The 17,032-nt window shown below is 51.4% G+C and overlaps 4 protein-coding genes across 4 annotated transcripts; 2 read left to right on the top strand and 2 right to left on the bottom strand.

Moving 5' to 3' along the window:
• Positions 1-275: 275 nt before the first annotated feature.
• Positions 276-784, bottom strand: TGME49_263135 (hypothetical protein; the record flags this gene model as incomplete). Its single annotated transcript, XM_018781314.1, has 2 exons — positions 276-357; positions 525-784. 2 exons carry the CDS (start codon positions 782-784, stop codon positions 276-278), a joined length of 342 nt encoding a protein of 113 aa, XP_018637149.1.
• A 1,064-nt stretch (positions 785-1,848) lies between these two features.
• On the top strand, positions 1,849-9,838 carry TGME49_263130 (citrate synthase, putative; the record flags this gene model as incomplete). The annotated part of the gene is made up of 9 exons (XM_018781313.1): positions 1,849-2,614; positions 3,048-3,247; positions 4,042-4,116; positions 4,612-4,761; positions 5,391-5,457; positions 5,695-5,858; positions 6,250-6,482; positions 7,078-7,581; positions 9,663-9,838. 8 exons carry the CDS (start codon positions 1,849-1,851, stop codon positions 7,283-7,285), a joined length of 1,863 nt encoding a protein of 620 aa, XP_018637148.1. The 3' UTR covers positions 7,286-7,581; positions 9,663-9,838.
• An 804-nt stretch (positions 9,839-10,642) lies between these two features.
• On the bottom strand, positions 10,643-13,312 carry TGME49_263120 (hypothetical protein; the record flags this gene model as incomplete). Its single annotated transcript, XM_002365371.1, has 1 exon — positions 10,643-13,312. One exon carries the CDS (start codon positions 13,310-13,312, stop codon positions 10,643-10,645), a length of 2,670 nt encoding a protein of 889 aa, XP_002365412.1.
• Positions 13,313-14,408: 1,096 nt separating this feature from the next.
• TGME49_263110 (hypothetical protein) lies at positions 14,409-15,584 on the top strand (the record flags this gene model as incomplete). Its single annotated transcript, XM_002365370.2, has 1 exon — positions 14,409-15,584. The coding sequence occupies one exon, from the start codon at positions 14,409-14,411 to the stop codon at positions 15,582-15,584; it is 1,176 nt and encodes a 391-aa protein (XP_002365411.2).
• Between the last annotated feature and the right edge of the window lie 1,448 nt (positions 15,585-17,032).

Raw genomic sequence — 17,032 nt, forward strand, 5'->3', positions numbered from 1 at the left:
ATGGATATGTGCCAGGAGAAGGATGATCCGCATATCGGGTACAATGACTAATGAAGCCGTCATGATAGCGTCGTGCGGTACTGGTAGTCAAATTATCGCCCAGACAAAAGGAAATCGCTGGGCAACAACAGGGCAGTGGAAGCGCTAACGAGAATACTTTTGCAGCAACAATGCCAGTGGTCGCAAGAAAGTAAATCTGAACCAGCGAACTTCAGCTTACCGAGGCACTGACAGAGCTGCTCTGTAATGTAAATGTTAGAGTTCGAACAAACCTGTTAAAACGTTACCAAGCCGAAAAATTTGAAAGACCCGCTTGTATAGACGTTCTTCGTCGGAAAAGACAATGTGTCGTCTTCCCTGTGAAGCAGCACAGTGAATACACTCGCTGGCGAGACGTCCATGATACTGGCAGCCGTTCTTCGTGTTTGCGTGATAGGGGCGCAGCCATGGAATTGGTCAAGAGCAGACTAACGCATCTGGAGTTACCGAGGTCCTTTAAGCTATCAAGAAAGGAGTGTGCTTACTTTTTTTTGAGCTGAGGGTCTTGTTTTGACCCAGAAAAGCAAGCGGGAAGGGAGCACCTCAGAGGTTGACTGGTCAGTAGCAGCCCTATCCATTCGGCAGCCAAAGCCAGGCCTGGAATGTCCATTTGAGCTCTTTCGATTTGTGTAGGTACCCGCATTACATCAAACTTACGGAATGCATCCACTTTCCCGCCTTCTGTTTTTCTGTCACTCTCCACCTCGGGGCAGATGATGCCAAGACGGTGGGAATGTTCTTGCATGACTTCAAAGTCGCAGGGGACTGTGTGATCCAGCCCATCCTAGAGCGCTCACTTATCAGAGCAGTCGTCGACTTTGGAGCGGATAATTTGTTGACACTGAGGTAAAAGCCGTCATTGGCCACACATTACCTGAAGATACTGCTGTTGGCAGGTGCGGTTTCGTTCCTGGGATAGATGTCAAAAGGTTTCCACAATTGCCAAGTGGACGAAACCGGCTTCCTTTACGAGGCGGTGTGCCTTTTTTCTGCATCGTAGAGACAAACGCAAGTCTGCACGTTGTTCCCCACTTTCAGCTATCTCCCCCAAACAACGTACCAACTGCGATGCAACTGGTTTCGTGGTAGAACCAGTTTGCTTGCTTGAACATACTTCTCAGTGGAGTGTCCGTGTCGGCTATAATCTCCGGCAACAGCGTTGGGCTTCGTTCGATTCCCAGCAGCTGAATTCCTCATTCCGCCGCATTTTGGGGGGCAGGAGTCGTCCCTCACTCTGTTGACGCGTTTCTGTTGGTTGGTCGTCGTTTTTTGGGGCACGTGTCAGTTGTCCATGCGCCGAGGCGGGTATGAGGCGAGTGCTCGTTGGTTAGAGTGCGTACTCCAATTCTCTGAATTGCTTTATCTCGTCCCAGTTTGCGGACGTGTCGGGCCATCAGCGGCCTTGTTGTCTGTACTTGCGTCGTTTTCGGTCCAAGCAATCACCGTTGTGGTTTTCCCGGTCCGCACGACTTTGCTGGGTTTCCCAGGCGGTCTTCATTGTCTGCATGTTTTCTCCATGTTTGTCATGCCGAGAGGGACTGGTCGAGGTTACTCTACTGCACTCGTTTGAAGGCATACGAAGTGTTGATTACGCATTGGTTTCTGTTGTTATTTTGAGTATTCGCATGCACGCCTTTTCTGATCTGTGTGTTTGGTGCGCGTCTCTAACCTATAAAGTCAAGCGAAGAATCTATTGAAAGCACGACGAGAAGGAAATCGCGCGCTTGGCGTATGCCTCTTCAGCACCCTCTTCAGCCTTGTCAGGTTTAGATATTTTGCTACTGGCTGCTTTATTTGCTCGCCATCCTGATGGCGGCTGCCGCTAGAACCGGTCTGCCTCTCCTCCGCACACAGACATTCCACGCCCGGCCTCAAGCCCTCGAACTCTTGCGAGCGATCCCACTGCACAACCTACAGCTTTCAACTTGCCTCAAAACGAATTATTCTTTGATCGGACAATTTAATAGCGCTTCTTGTCACTGGAGAAAATCCAAAGTTAACTCGGGTCATCCCGTTCACTGGCATTCATATCCAGCACCAGCAAGTCTGCTTCCTGCATTTGCAGTTCATCCGCTCTGCTCGGCGACACAAGGAGTATCAGGTTCGACTCGGAAGTGGTCGGGTAGCGGTGCTCCTAGCCGTTCCCAGTCTGGTGTGCACGTGCCTACAGCACCGTCAGACTGCGCGTTTTCCCCCGACTGGCGTTCGGTGTGCTGTTCCCAAACGTTCAGTGCCGTGAGCACTACCACGTTGGAAAGGCAAATTACCAAAGAAAATTCCAAAAACGGGATAGAATGCCTGAACGCTGAGTCTGAGAACTGTTTCGGATTCGCTTTGCTTTTGAGGCACCGTTGTGGCTTACATTCCGGATCTGTCGATCCTCCGCTCTGCAGCCTTACCCGGAGGAAACCCACGTGGCAACGACAAACGACAGCGTTTCTAAGCTCCACAATGGCGAGACAACCACTTGAAACGTCATACGAACAACGCAAGGACTCAGAGTTTTCTCCTGGGTTAGAAGGAGTCGTTGCGGGAGAATCGGCCATTTCAAGTGTTGGACCGGCCAGTTTAGCAGGTGAGTCAAGAAGCCACCGAGTAAATCCAACTTGCGTGTGTTTTCGTCTCTGTCCAAAGGGAAGAACGCGGTGACACTTGGAGCGTTTTCATGGTCGACTGTCATGTTTCTTCACCCGTGCTTTCTCGTTTAGAGTAACTCGCACATCTCGAATAGTGTTTTCCTATCGGAAGTACAGAGCAAGTCTCCTTCGTCTGCCTCATCCTCTTCTGAGCATGTATATATATAAATAGTATGCGTACTTATAGGAGCACTGATACATGTGTGAAAGGGCTGTTTCTAGTTTGGGAGTAAAGGTGTATAACCGAGTGTAAAAGCTCAGAGGTGGCGCCCAAGACTGTGGCATCCTACGCGAAGGCCACAGCATTGCCAGGTAGCACGAACGTGAGGTGATTATTTCGTCCGGATGTCTTTTTCGCATTCTTTGACGCAGGCCTGACATATCGAGGATATCGCATCGATGACCTGACTGAGAAAGCGACCTTCGAGGAAGTCGTGTTTCTGTTGTTGCACGATCGACTACCTACGAAGCAGGAATTGGATGCTCAGCACCAGGAACTTGTTCTAGCTCGTAGACTACCGCCTAGCCTTAAAGCATGCCTCGAGTACTTCCCCAAAAATTCACACCCTATGGTAATTATTCGGGAGAAACGCAGAAGGACGAGCATGCCGTATTCTTAGACTGCAAATTGATGTCTTTGAAGCTGGGTGAACGGCGTCTCTTTCCACTTTAGAAGTCGCCCTGCCATTTCACAAGTCAGATGCCGCAGATTGTCCTCCCACGAAAGCATCTTTTCGTCTGCTCGAGTTGAGTCTTGAGGAGTCTCCTAAGATGCAACTCAGGACTTCTGGGTGAAGCCTCTGCGGTTGAAAATACCAATTTTACTTTGAGAAATCGTGTATCGTGGATGACAAATGGAGTGATACCGTGCACGCACTGTGAGATTTTCGCTCCCTTCGTCGGTGCGCTCGTCTTGTTCTATTAGAATAAAGAAACTGGCTTTCTACTTTGTCCTGTTGGGGCACGTGCCCACTCACACAATATGGTTACCTCACAGATTCTCGCTGTGACCCACCGCCCCCCGGCCATGGTTGTTTTCGTGCGTCGGTAACAGACACTATCTGACGCCGATATCTAAATTGTGTTTGTGCGTATTCATACCGCGTGTATATGATGTGCTACTATGCATACAGATCTGGTTATCGATCGGAAAAACTTAAGATCGTGAAGGTACACGTACACGTGTGGCTGTATGTAGTCGATATGTACGTAGTCGTGCACGCCAGCATTTTTGTTCATTCGTTTTCGTTTTATGTGAACGCTCGGCATTCACGTCCTCTCTGCAGACCCGTTCTCGTCGAGGCTTCTATCAACAGCAACTCCACTGTGTCCCTTATTCGTCGCTCCCTTCATTTGTATGGCTCAGGATGTCGTGAGGACCGGCTGCTCGATGATGGGGATGCTCGAACAAGAAAATGCTCCTCCAGACCAACAAGCGAAGGTGGGTCTTGATGTCAAGTCGAAGTCGAAAAAGAAAACTCTCACCAATTTGTGACGTTTCGTTTTCCGGTGCCTACTACAAATGGCGGTTTGGATACAGAACCAAGGTGAAGACTAGAGTTGCCTGACGATGTCGTAATGTTGCACCTTCCCCCGACGCGTTTGTTCGTAGGCTTTCCCGTGTCAGTCTGACTCACCATGGGCAGGAGGCATGGCCTTGTCGCCTGCTTTTTCCCCCTGTTCTTTTTCTCTTTTTCCTGTTAGGACTTAACGATCTTCTTGAAGAGATCTACAGGAGCATGCGCCATCTTCGTTTGGAGCGGATAGAAGTGTGTTCTGTGAAAAATCCAAGTGTCAAGAAACTCAACTCCAGCACTTTCACTAGCGGTTCAGCATGTGAGTGTCTGTCGTGATGGCAGCGTTTCCCGAATTTAGTCATACGCCTGCAGCGTGAGCCTCTGGCATCGCTTGCTTTCGGGCTTTTTGTTTGCTTCAGATAGGCCTCAGACTCATAGGAATGTACAGTAGCATGTTGCTCTACTGGTATCACTACGCCCATCACGGGATACGAATATGCGAGGAAACTGATCCAGCGGACTCCGTTGCCGCCCATTTCCTAAAGCTTTTAAATCAGCACAGCTCCGGCGTAAGACGGCTGACTGGATTTTTCTGTTATACTGATATCGTCTGTACCAAGTCTTTGTTCGCAGAAGACGTGTCTTTTTTTGCAAAAACCACGACCCTGTGCGAACCCAGAGGGAAAATTGCACGCATACGTGTGTCCTTACCTTTACGGATTTGTGTAAGAAAAGCTAGATGGTGTTCGCCACTTGTTCCGGGACTAGTTTGTCACCTGTTCATGCACTAGGCAGTCTCTTTTGAAGCGAGTGCAACCCTGAGCTTCGCGTCTTCTGGTGTCGAGTTGTTTGTGTGGGAATGGGCGTATGTACTACCGTGGAGACAGATGGGTCTGGGGGGCTACAGGTATTACAAACCTCCTTTGTCATGTTCCAAGTTTGGTACAGGTGGTACTTGTACGATCCTTCGTACCGGATGTAACATTAAAAATTCTTCAAATGGCCACGCAAAAGAACAGCGTCGGACTCCATGTGTTTTTTAAGGCGTGTGAAGATGCGCCTGTAGGCTGCAAAGCAGTAAAACCGACCTGTTGTTAGCTTGCCATCTGTCGCTGGTATTCCATCAAGAAAGGCGATAACGAGCTGTTTCGTGATTCTGTGGCTTTGCCTGCTTGCCTTTTCTTGTGCTTTTTTCCAGCCGCACCCTCTCGAAGTGAAGGCCGTTGATATTTCCCTCATTCTTTACGCGGAACATGATTTCAACGGTGAGATATCTGCTATTTGGATCACTGAACCCTACTACAAGGGAGAGTTATGCAAGTGCCTGTGCACAGAAACGGAGTTCGAAACGATGCCACAAACGACGCTACGTCCATAAACTCGGTAAACATATATATATATATATATATATATATCCGGGACGGCGTATTTTGTGGCGACAAAAAAGGACGCCGTTTTTTTAAGGACGTGTGTTTACCCGATTCCGCTTCGATTCTGCGCAGCATCCACTTTCGCAGCTCGAGTAACCGCAGCCACACGGTCCGATATCTACAGCGCAATCTGCAGCGCCATCGGGACTCTGAAGGGGCCTCTCCACGGCGGCGCCAATGAGGCGGCGATTATGTTCTTGAGAAAACTGCGAGACATGCAACAAGCCGATCAAGAAGTGAGTGTCTGTCGCTGGGTGAAATTGAAGTGAACGGGGAGAAGACAAGCAGTTAGCGTTCAACCAGTCAGCAACACCACAGAAGAACGACAGCTCTTTGCTTCGGCGATGATCCGTTCGTGTTGTTACTCGACGGGTCCCTGTGCTCCAAGCTCGCTTTCTCGTACGCAACACTGGGTGTCCCGGAGATGAAAGGATTCCACGATCCAGTCAGGCATTCGCATAACTGGAGGTGCGACCGCGAAGTTAACACAGTGTAAACAGGCAAGAACACATGCATATTTTCACGCACAGCTTGTAGACACACACATGTAGATTCATAGGTGAGTGTGTGTGTGCATGGGTTGACGTAGGATTGTACACGGAGTTTGTTGCGGGGTGGTTTTTTCAGCTTGAATCGATCTGGCGCCATCATGAGAGGGTTATGGGGTTTGGTCACCGCCTGTACAAGGAAGGCGACCCTCGCTCTCACATCATGATGAAGGTGGCGCTCGACCTTGCCCAGAATGCGCCGAAAAAGGACCCCAATCTTGTACAGATTGCTCAGCATATCGAGGAGAGAATGGAGAAGGAGAAACACTTGCCGGCGAATGTAGACTTCCCCTGCGCCCTTGCCTACCATCAGTACGAGCAAAGAATGCCGCCGCGTCTTTCCAGCCCCTATCCATAGGCATAGATAGATAGATACAAATATGTATAGAAATAGATAGAGATAGAGAGAGATAGAGAGGTAGAGATAGAGAGGTAGAGATAGAGAGGTAGAGATAGATAGATTAGATGGATAGATTAGATGGATAGGTAGATAGATGCGCACACGTGTAGTCCCTCAAAGGAAAAGGGGCTCCTAAACGCTTATGCAAGCAAAATCGCCAGTGTGTACATGGTAAAAATGTACCTTCTCTGTCAAGGGGCAGCCCCATATCTGTCTTTTTGCATTGCATCTAAATATACATTGATAAGTTTGAACACACAAAGAGATTGGGGTCGAGCTGGACGTTTGTACGCGTATGGTATTACACGTCCACGGGCGGTTGAAGGGTCGCCATTCCCTTCTGTTAGTTTGTTGCCCAATCGGTAGTACTCATCGGTATAGATTTACGCACACAGAGTTGTATATGCGTCGGCATTTGCCGATCCACGATTCTATACATCCTCGTGTGTGTGTGTATCTGGATACAATCATGTGAAGGAGTTCGCGTTTGGGTTCTCTGCGTTTCAGGTGCGGCATTCCGACAGACTTGTATACGCCGCTGTTTGTGCTAGCTCGCACTGCAGGGTGGACCGCACACATCATGGAGCAGCGTGCCAACAACAGGCTGATTCGGCCTGTTTCTCACTATGTGGGACCTCCCGTTCGACCATTCCCCTCTTTCGAAGAACGCGAAAAACTAGCCAACCCTTCTGAGCAGTCCAGAAGTCGGCTCTAACTTTACACATATACTTACCATTACACGAATCCGCCCTCTTTGTCGGTCCACCTAGGCACAGTCAGGCAGCGATCTAGATCGCCTCTGGGTCTAGGATTTTGTCCGGTTTCTTCTGGGGGGATGAAACTGGAATTGCATGCGTCTGTTCGTGCTCAGTGCTTCATATTGGCGGGGCACAGCTCGCCCACAAATGACGCCACATGCATCATCGCACAAGCAGATGCATACGTGTGTGCTACAGTTCTGTTTGTCGGTCCACCTAGGCACAGTCAGGCAGCGATCTAGATCGCCTCTGGGTCTAGGATTTTGTCCGGTTTCTTCTGGGGGGATGAAACAGGAATTGCATGCGTCTGTTCGTGCTCAGTGCTTCATATTGGCGGGGCACAGCTCGCCCACAAATGACGCCACATGCATCATCGCACAAGCAGATGCATACGTGTGTGCTACAGTTCTGTTTGTCGGTCCACCTAGGCACAGTCAGGCAGCGATCTAGATCGCCTCTGGGTCTAGGATTTTGTCCGGTTTCTTCTGGGGGGATGAAACAGGAATTGCATGCGTCTGTTCGTGCTCAGTGCTTCATATTGGCGGGGCACAGCTCGCCCACAAATGACGCCACATGCATCATCGCACAAGCAGATGCATACGTGTGTGCTACAGTTCTGTTTGTCGGTCCACCTAGGCACAGTCAGGCAGCGATCTAGATCGCCTCTGGGTCTAGGATTTTGTCCGGTTTCTTCTGGGGGGATGAAACAGGAATTGCATGCGTCTGTTCGTGCTCAGTGCTTCATATTGGCGGGGCACAGCTCGCCCACAAATGACGCCACATGCATCATCGCACAAGCAGATGCATACGTGTGTGCTACAGTTCTGTTTGTCGGTCCACCTAGGCACAGTCAGGCAGCGATCTAGATCGCCTCTGGGTCTAGGATTTTGTCCGGTTTCTTCTGGGGGGATGAAACAGGAATTGCATGCGTCTGTTCGTGCTCAGTGCTTCATATTGGCGGGGCACAGCTCGCCCACAAATGACGCCACATGCATCATCGCACAAGCAGATGCATACGTGTGTGCTACAGTTCTGTTTGTCGGTCCACCTAGGCACAGTCAGGCAGCGATCTAGATCGCCTCTGAGTCTAGGATTTTGTCCGGTTTCTTCTGGGGGGATGAAACAGGAATTGCATGCGTCTGTTCGTGCTCAGTGCTTCATATTGGCGGGGCACAGCTCGTCCACAAATGACGCCACATGCATCATCGCACAAGCAGATGCATACGTGTGTGCTACAGTTCTGTTTGTCGGTCCACCTAGGCACAGTCAGGCAGCGATCTAGATCGCCTCTGAGTCTAGGATTTTGTCCGGTTTCTTCTGGGGGGATGAAACTGGAATTGCATGCGTCTGTTCGTGCTCAGTGCTTCATATTGGCGGGGCACAGCTCGCCCACAAATGACGCCACATGCATCATCGCACAAGCAGATGCATACGTGTGTGCTACAGTTCTGTTTGTCGGTCCACCTAGGAACAGTCAGGCAGCGATCAAGATCGCCTCTGAGTCTAGGATTTTGTCCGGTTTCTTCTGGGGGGATGAAACAGGAATTGCATGCGTCTGTTCGTGCTCAGTGCTTCATATTGGCGGGGCACAGCTCGCCCACAAATGACGCCACATGCATCATCGCACAAGCAGATGCATACGTGTGTGCTACAGTTCTGTTTGTCGGTCCACCTAGGAACAGTCAGGCAGCGATCAAGATCGCCTCTGAGTCTAGGATTTTGTCCGGTTTCTTCTGGGGCGGCGAAACAGGAATTGCATGCGTCTGTTCGTGCTCAGTGCTTCATATTGGCGGGGCACAGCTCGCCCACAAATGACGCCACATGCATCATCGCACAAGCAGATGCATACGTGTGTGCTACAGTTCTGTTTGTCGGTCCACCTAGGCACAGTCAGGCAGCGATCTAGATCGCCTCTGGGTCTAGGATTTTGTCCGGTTTCTTCTGGGGGGATGAAACAGGAATTGCATGCGTCTGTTCGTGCTCAGTGCTTCATATTGGCGGGGCACAGCTCGCCCACAAATGACGCCACATGCATCATCGCACAAGCAGATGCATACGTGTGTGCTACAGTTCTGTTTGTCGGTCCACCTAGGCACAGTCAGGCAGCGATCTAGATCGCCTCTGAGTCTAGGATTTTGTCCGGTTTCTTCTGGGGGGATGAAACAGGAATTGCATGCGTCTGTTCGTGCTCAGTGCTTCATATTGGCGGGGCACAGCTCGTCCACAAATGACGCCACATGCATCATCGCACAAGCAGATGCATACGTGTGTGCTACAGTTCTGTTTGTCGGTCCACCTAGGCACAGTCAGGCAGCGATCTAGATCGCCTCTGAGTCTAGGATTTTGTCCGGTTTCTTCTGGGGGGGCGAAACAAGGATTGCGCGCTTCTGTACGTGTCGGGGCTTTAGTGTTTTGTTGGGGATGCGATTCAACGGCTCATGGTTATTTTTTTTTATTGAGAAGCAGAGTTGGGTTTTTGAACAGGAGACAATGACACTTTATCTAATCAGTCTGAGGTTGGCGTCCTCCAGGGAAAGCTTTTCCTTGCTAGTGTACTGTTCGACGTGGGCGTCTCTTGTAGGGCTTGGATACCGGATCTCCTTGTTCAGAAGTACAATCTCGGCTACCTTTTTTCTCACGGAATGAGTCTGATTTAGCTCCATCGACACTTCACACAACGCGCTACGACGCCAATACATATCCACATAAATATGTTCACATCTGTAGGTGCCCGTCCTCTAAAACATACCCTAATACATACATATCTATACCTAATATATATATACATATACGTGTCTATGTGCATATGTATGTGAAGTAATACGTGGAGTGTCCGGGCATGTGAGCCAGAATCACTGGAAGCCTCCAAAGTTCACGAGCACCAAGAAGGCGTGACTTTTCAAAAGAGGTTTGTGTGCCCTTGAATGCCATAGCTGAAACAAAGGAACGGAGTAATATTTAAGAAAGCGCTCCTCAAAACGATGGAGAGTACACCCCAGATCAAGAGAATAAACTATATATATATATATATATTTATATATATATGCACATGTAAACACGCAACTATCACATAACCGTACAGTTGCACATATGCATATATATATATATATATATATATATATATATATATGCATGGCCTCAGATATACGTACACGTGTGTCTGTGTGCGTGTCAAGTACATTTCCAGATAGGAAAAGTCAGTTTTTTTCGCGATCTCTCACAGAGACGTCTCGATAAGATCGGTTGTCGCTGTCGGCGTCTCACAGGGGTGGACCCAAGTATCTGCGGAATCCCGACCCTGTTCCTCGGGCTCCTCAGGATTCCCAGAAGCCAGAGTCAGGTCGTTCTGTCTCCGTAGCTTGTGCCACAATTTGCCACACGTCGACACCTCCCGACTTGGGGTCCACCGAGTGATTTTCGTCCACTCTCCCGCGCGCTCTTCCTTCCTGTCCCTCTTCCTCCCCACAGCGGCTCTGCCAGCAACTTGCATCCTCGACCTTGCTGTCCGCGTTGAGTGCACAACCTGCCTCTGTCGCTCCCCCTTCTCCCCACACAAGGCCTTCTTTCTCCACCCAGAGGGAGTTATCCCCCTGGGCGAGATCTGCCGCTGTTGCTTCTCCGTTTGCGGTTTCTTCGCTCTCTCCAAAGACCCCACAAGCCGCACGCGTCTGGCGTCTGGGTCGGCTGTCGAGCAACTGCTTGATCGCTTCATCTTTTTCTGAAATTTCATCAAAGGCGTCGAACAGTTCCCGGCGCGCACTCCCCTCAGTCTCCTCAACCATCGCGTCCATAGCGCTGTCGACTTCTTCTGCGGTGTGGCGGCAGCTGCGCCACCCGCCGGCGGCGCCGAAGAAGTCCAAGCCATCCAGGCACTGTGAAGAAGAGGAAGAAGAAGAGGAGGAAGAAGCGGAAGAAGATGAACGTGTGTAAGAGTCTCCTCCTTCGATCCAGGTTTCCTCAAGCCACGCTGCTCTGTTTGGAGACTGAACAATGTCTGGCAAGTCCTGGTCGTCTTCATCGTCGAACAAAACGCCGCCGTCACCTGCCTTCTCGTCCACTTCCGGGAGGCGAAGCGCAGGTTTTTGTCTCGATATTCGCTCTCCTTGTTCGCGCTTTGCTTGCGCACTCGGAGAACGACCCCAGGCCTCAGACACCAGCGTCACATCCTTGTCTCCAATCCTCAGTTTCTCTCCCCAAGCTCTCGCGCGCGTGCGTTTCATGAAGTGACCCACCTGCGCTTCGTGGAGTTCAAACCAGGTCCCAAATGCGTTATGAGAAGACGACGGACCAGAAGAAGAGAACGACGATGAAGAAGCGTCCGTCAAATGTGGAGACGCGGACGATTCGGTTTTTCCTTGTTCGCGACAGTTTTTTTCGGATGTCCGAAAGGGGACGCCTTTCAACTCTTTTCCCCTCTGTGCGCCCGAGTTCCGCCGTGTTCCTGGGTGGTGAGAATTCGACGAAACTTGGGTCTCTTCTTGCTCTCCTCCCTGGTCGCCGGCTTGTTCTTCTCTCTTTCTGTTTTGAGATTCAGCCTGGACTTCTCCTCCGATCCGGCGGATCTTCTCCGACAGGCCTTCGCCTTCTCTTCGGGATGCGGGGCGTCCGCCATCCTTATCCGAGCCTGCCTTGTGTCTGCTCACTCGGCCGCGACCTTCGCCGCGTTCTTCCCTTCCTGCGTGGACTCGACCTCGTTCCCCGAGTGGTGCCTCGTCCTCTTGCTCGTCTCTGTCTCCGCTCTTCTCTCCAGAGAGTTCGCCTTTTGCGTCGGAAGCAGAAGCCTCTTCTTCGCGTTTCGCGCTTTGTTTCGCGCACAGTCTTCTTCCGTACGCGAGCATGTCGTCGAAGTGCCTCCGCATCGTCTTTTTCCTTCGAAGGGCCTTGTCCGCCGCCTCCTGGAGGCTTTCGTCGTCCCCCAGGCTTCCGCAGAACTCGAAGAAAACGTCGTTGCTGAACAAAGTCGCTTGTTCTCGCTCCGCCGCCGTCTCGCGGCCTTCCAATGCGTCTCGCAGAGGGTCGGCGTAACGCACTTGCCCTCTCCAGCGTACGTCTTCCTCTCCCTCATCCCCTGTCTCTCTCTTCTCTCCTGCGGCGTTTTGGGCAGAAGAAGACGCAGTCGAAGAAAACAGCCGCGACGAAGAAAAGGAGGAGCTCGCAGGCGGCAGAAAACGAACAGCAGGTCGAGAGAGAGGAGAGGCAGAAGCGCGGAGAAAGAAGGCAGAAAAAGGCAGAGGCGGGGAAGACGACGCACCAAAAGAGAGACGTTGTGGAAGGTGATCAGTAGGCGTGACGTTCCCTCTCCTCCTGACGCGTTCTGTCTCTGATACATGCATGCGAGAAGCAAACAGAGACCGATTTCCAAAAATGCATCCCTGTTCGTTGCGACGCCCTTTCCTCTCCGGTCCGCGGGAGCCCCCGAGAGATGTAGACGCATGCAGCGGCGGGAGAAAAGAAGACATCGAGGCTCTGGGTCGACTGGAAAACTCATCGGAGGAAACATGAGAATTCGCCTCTCGACACAGACTCTCGAGTGCTGCCAGCAAATCCCCTGGACGATGCACAGCTGTGGCAACGGAGGAGAACAGGACCGACGAAGAAGAGGAAGAAGAAGAAGAAGAGGGAGAAGAGGGAGAGGAACGGAGAGAAGACGAGAAAGAAGATGAAGAAGAAGGGAACGGAGAGAGAGGAGACAGCCCACTCCGCGCTTGGTCCGTTGTTCCTTTTTCCGTGATCCAAGCAGGGCATTCTGCAAAGGCTACACACTCTGGCGCGGCATGGACTCGAACGGCGACGCCGCGAGCGAGAGAGGAAGGAAGAAGCGCCTGCGTCCACCGAAGTGGAGAGAGAGGAAGAACTTCCACATTTCTGCCTGAGAAGCTTCTCAACCGGACTCCAGCGCTGACCTGAAGAGACCTCAGGTGCGAGAAGAAGAGGAAGAAGAAAGAGGAGAAGAAGAAACAAATGCCAAAGCCGTGTCTCCCCATTCTGGGCGAAAACAGAGCCGCGCGCAGAGAAGCGAACAAACGCAGAGACTCCCTCACGATCAACGACGCATGCGGCAAAGTTCCGCTCGTCAACAGAAGAAGATTTCAAGTGTTGTTTTTCTCTCCGTTTTCTGGGCCTTCAAGTCGAACGTCTGGAAGCACAAATGAAGGCGCCCCCATGTTCACCGATATTATCCACCTGCATACAACATGTATATGTACAAGACGCCAACAGTCTCTGTGTCGACACCGGCGTATGCATGCATCTTGACATGTTTGAACTATGTAAACAGACGCATACGTAGAAGGGGAGAGGTGTACTGTTGCTGTTTGTGTGAGTTCCCGGCTCTTCTGCGGAGCCTAGGCGTCTCTTTTTCATGCATGCGCAGGGAGGGCAGGGTGCGAGAGTGGCGGACGATTGTTTCTCGGGAGCAGAAAGAAGACAGATGTGGATCTGTTCTCGGAAAAAAAAGTTTCCGTTCAAGGAACGACCTGCCTTCGGCGAAAGGCCGAGTCTCAGACGCTGAGGGTCTCTGAGTCACCGCTGGACGCACGCGCATGCAGTGAAGAAAAAAAGTTGGCAAGGAGAGCGCAGCTCGAGACAGTTCTGCCTTCTGCAACTCCCCGTTTCTGTCTGAGTCTGTCTTCAAATGCTTCTCTCATTTGTGTTGGATTCCTTGCTTTTTCTCCGCGCCGGAATCTTATGGACAAGGTCGACAAGTCGACCGAACTCTCTTGCAGAGAGGCCGCACGATGGAGACAGCGGAGGCAAGGGGCATTTTGGACGAGTGAAAGGCTTTTTTCGTGGTGAGAATTCGTGGATTTCTTCTTCTCTCTCTCAGCCTCACGCGCAGAGAATTCTGAGTGTTTGTACGAAGCGTCTTGGACAACGATTCGCTGTGCGGGTCAGTGAAAAAAACCCGCTCCCGAAACCGTCCAGGTTTACGGTTTCGTCGGGGAAAGAGTGCTACTCTTACTCCGCTGTCGATTTCTTTTTTATATCTTTCTCTCTCGGTTTCTCCTTCTTTCTCGCCTTGCTGTTGTCTCTGTCTCTGTGCATCTGCTTTTCTTCTTCGCCTCCTCTGCCAGGGCGCGCATGCAGTCTCCTTGCGGCGGCGTGATGGCGGTGCAGCTGGCTGCGTTGCCGTCGCTCGGGCAACTGGGTCGGCGCAGGAAGCTGTCTTTCTCTCGACAGAAACTGCCATTTTTTTCTCAGGTGAAAGACGCTCGGTCTTCCTCTCGCCAGGACCCTCACCCTGCTCAGAATCCACGTCTCTCTTCTCTTTCTGTCTTCCCTTGCTCCGTCTCCAGACCTCATTCTTCTCGACTCCTGCCGCAGCCTTCTGCTTGTCGCCTCTCGGTTTCTTTCTTTTCGTCTTCGGTGTCTCCATCCTCTTCTGCTTCTTTCGCGTCTTTGCGTTTCTTCTTCTCCACTGCTGTGCCGCGCGTCTCTGCCCAGTCGACTGTGCCTCTGTCTTCGCGTTTCTCGCGTCCTTTCTTCTGCTCCTCTTCCTTCTCCCTGTCTCCTTCCCGTCCTTTCTTCCATCCCATTCATGTTCGCGGCTTCTGCGGTAGGACCTCTCTTCTGGGTCCTCTTCGTTCTCTCGTTTCTCCGCGTCAACCTCTTGCCTCTTCTCCCCTCTGTTCTCTTCCGTCATCTTCTCTTTCGCCTGCTCTTCCCTCGTCTTTTCTCTCGGCTGCGCCGTCGCTGTTGACGTTTTGCCGCACCAAGATGGTGAAGTCGGCGTCGTACCGTCGGCCGAGTCGCGCGTCTCCGACCGGTCAGGCGCGGAAGCCGCATGTTGGGGTCCGGCGCCTGGCTGCGGAGTATGTATGGCCAGGCGTAGTGCTGGTCAAGCAGCGCAAAGTCATTGCCTTCAACGTCGAGACCAAGCGGAGAAACAGACATTTCAAGTTGTATCCTGGAGAGAACGTAAAAGTCTCCAAAGTGACGAATCTGGTCGCGCTGTGTCATGGCCGCGTAAAGTTCACCCACGACGTTTCTCGAGACGTCCTCGTCGTCAACGTATTGCCCGAAAGAAGAGAAGAGCTGCTCCGCGAGGACCTCTGGCGGTACCGGACGGAACATGTACGGTCGATGGAGGAGAACAGACACATTTGTTTTCTGCGGCGAAAAGCGGTGCGCATGTTCGGCAAGGAACTCGTGAATCCGCCGACCAAGCCGCCGCTCCGGCCTTTCTACTTCACCAAGTACGACTCCTGGGAGAATCCTGCACTTCCAGATGTCCCCCAACTCGACGACGACATGTAAAAGAAGAACGAAGCAAGGCGACTCGAAGGCGAGGACGCAGAGGCAGGCAGAAAAAAAAGGCAGGAAAGACTCGAGGTGAACAGAAGAAGCAAACACAGCGGAGAGGGAAAGGACTGCGAAAATGCAGCAACAACGAACGAGAGAGGAAGGGCAGAAGCGTAAAAAAAGCTGTGTGGTGAAAGAAACAAGATCGAGGCAGAGACCGAAGCAGACGCCGCTCTCTCGCGTTTTCAAGGCTGGAAACGAGGCCGTCGCTGGCGAAAGAAGAGGCTCAAATTGCTTTCGGAAAGACTTTTCCGATGTTCTCCAAAGTGCCTCTCACTGCTTCTCAGTGCAGCCAGGCTAGAGCAGGCAAGCGCGGGAACCGCAGCGAACACGAGACGTAAGGTGCAACGGCAGAAAAGGCATCTTCGTCGGTTGTGGATTCTTTTGTATTGGTTTTCTGTGGTGAAAGGAAGAAGAGGAAAGTCCGCATCCGATAGGCGACCTGCTTAAAGCGTTCTGCCAGGCTGCCGATGCCTCAGCTCTCTTCGCTACTCTCTCGTTCACTCAACGACTCTGGATTGACCGCTCAGTCTAATCCCGTGAACGTAGACGTTTCGAAAAAAGTGAGAATCTGAAGCAGACGTCATGTAAATAAAAACTGGAGAACGTATCCGAGAAGGAAACATCAGAGAGGGAGGTCTTGGCGAAGCAGTCACTTAAGAGTAGGCGTCTCAACCGCAGATGTCGCGAAACTGGATCGCTCAGAAGTAGATCGTTTATGTGAAGACATGCGACTGAGAGAGAAGCCCCCTCTCTCAAACGACCAATTCAACGAAACGCTCTTTTGGCAGCACAAAAAGTTGAGATGAGGTGGAAGCTTTTTACAGAGAAAGACACACAGGATCTGCAACCGTTTTCGCCGACCGAGAGAGCGTGTGTAGGGAAGCGAAGATTTGCCACTCTGTATCGCCTGATTTACAGGATTTCTTCTTGTGCAATCGGATCTAGTTTTCTGGTCCATTTTGTTGGCCAGTTTTTCCTTCGGATCCGACCCACAGACTTCACTCACGGTTTCAGGAAAGGGCAGGTCGCGACACCGCAGCTACAACAGAGTGCAGAGGCCCAGCAAAGAGTTTCGGATTCCTCTCTCTTCCGATTCGAGTTTCGTATACCCTGTGTTCGTGTGTCAGCAACTCACAACTCAAAACACTGCGTTGGTAACTGTACGCTCGATACCACAGTCGACGAGAATGCGCGCCGAATCAACCTCCTTTCAAGGCATGCGCGTGGGCGGAGCCTTCGAGTAGAGTCGTCGCCTCGAAGTCTCAGCTATGATAAGAAGTTCTTTCTTCGCAGGTTCTCATTCTCAGGAATGCACTGTTACATTCGACTGAGTGGATCGTAGGGAGGCCGTGAATCGAACGGAGACAGTGTCGTCCGCAGAGTGAGTACGATTTTTCACC

The sequence above is a fragment of the Toxoplasma gondii genome, chromosome VIIb (genome assembly GCF_000006565.2).
Source record: "Toxoplasma gondii ME49 chromosome VIIb, whole genome shotgun sequence".
Taxonomy (NCBI): Eukaryota; Apicomplexa; class Conoidasida; order Eucoccidiorida; family Sarcocystidae; genus Toxoplasma; species Toxoplasma gondii.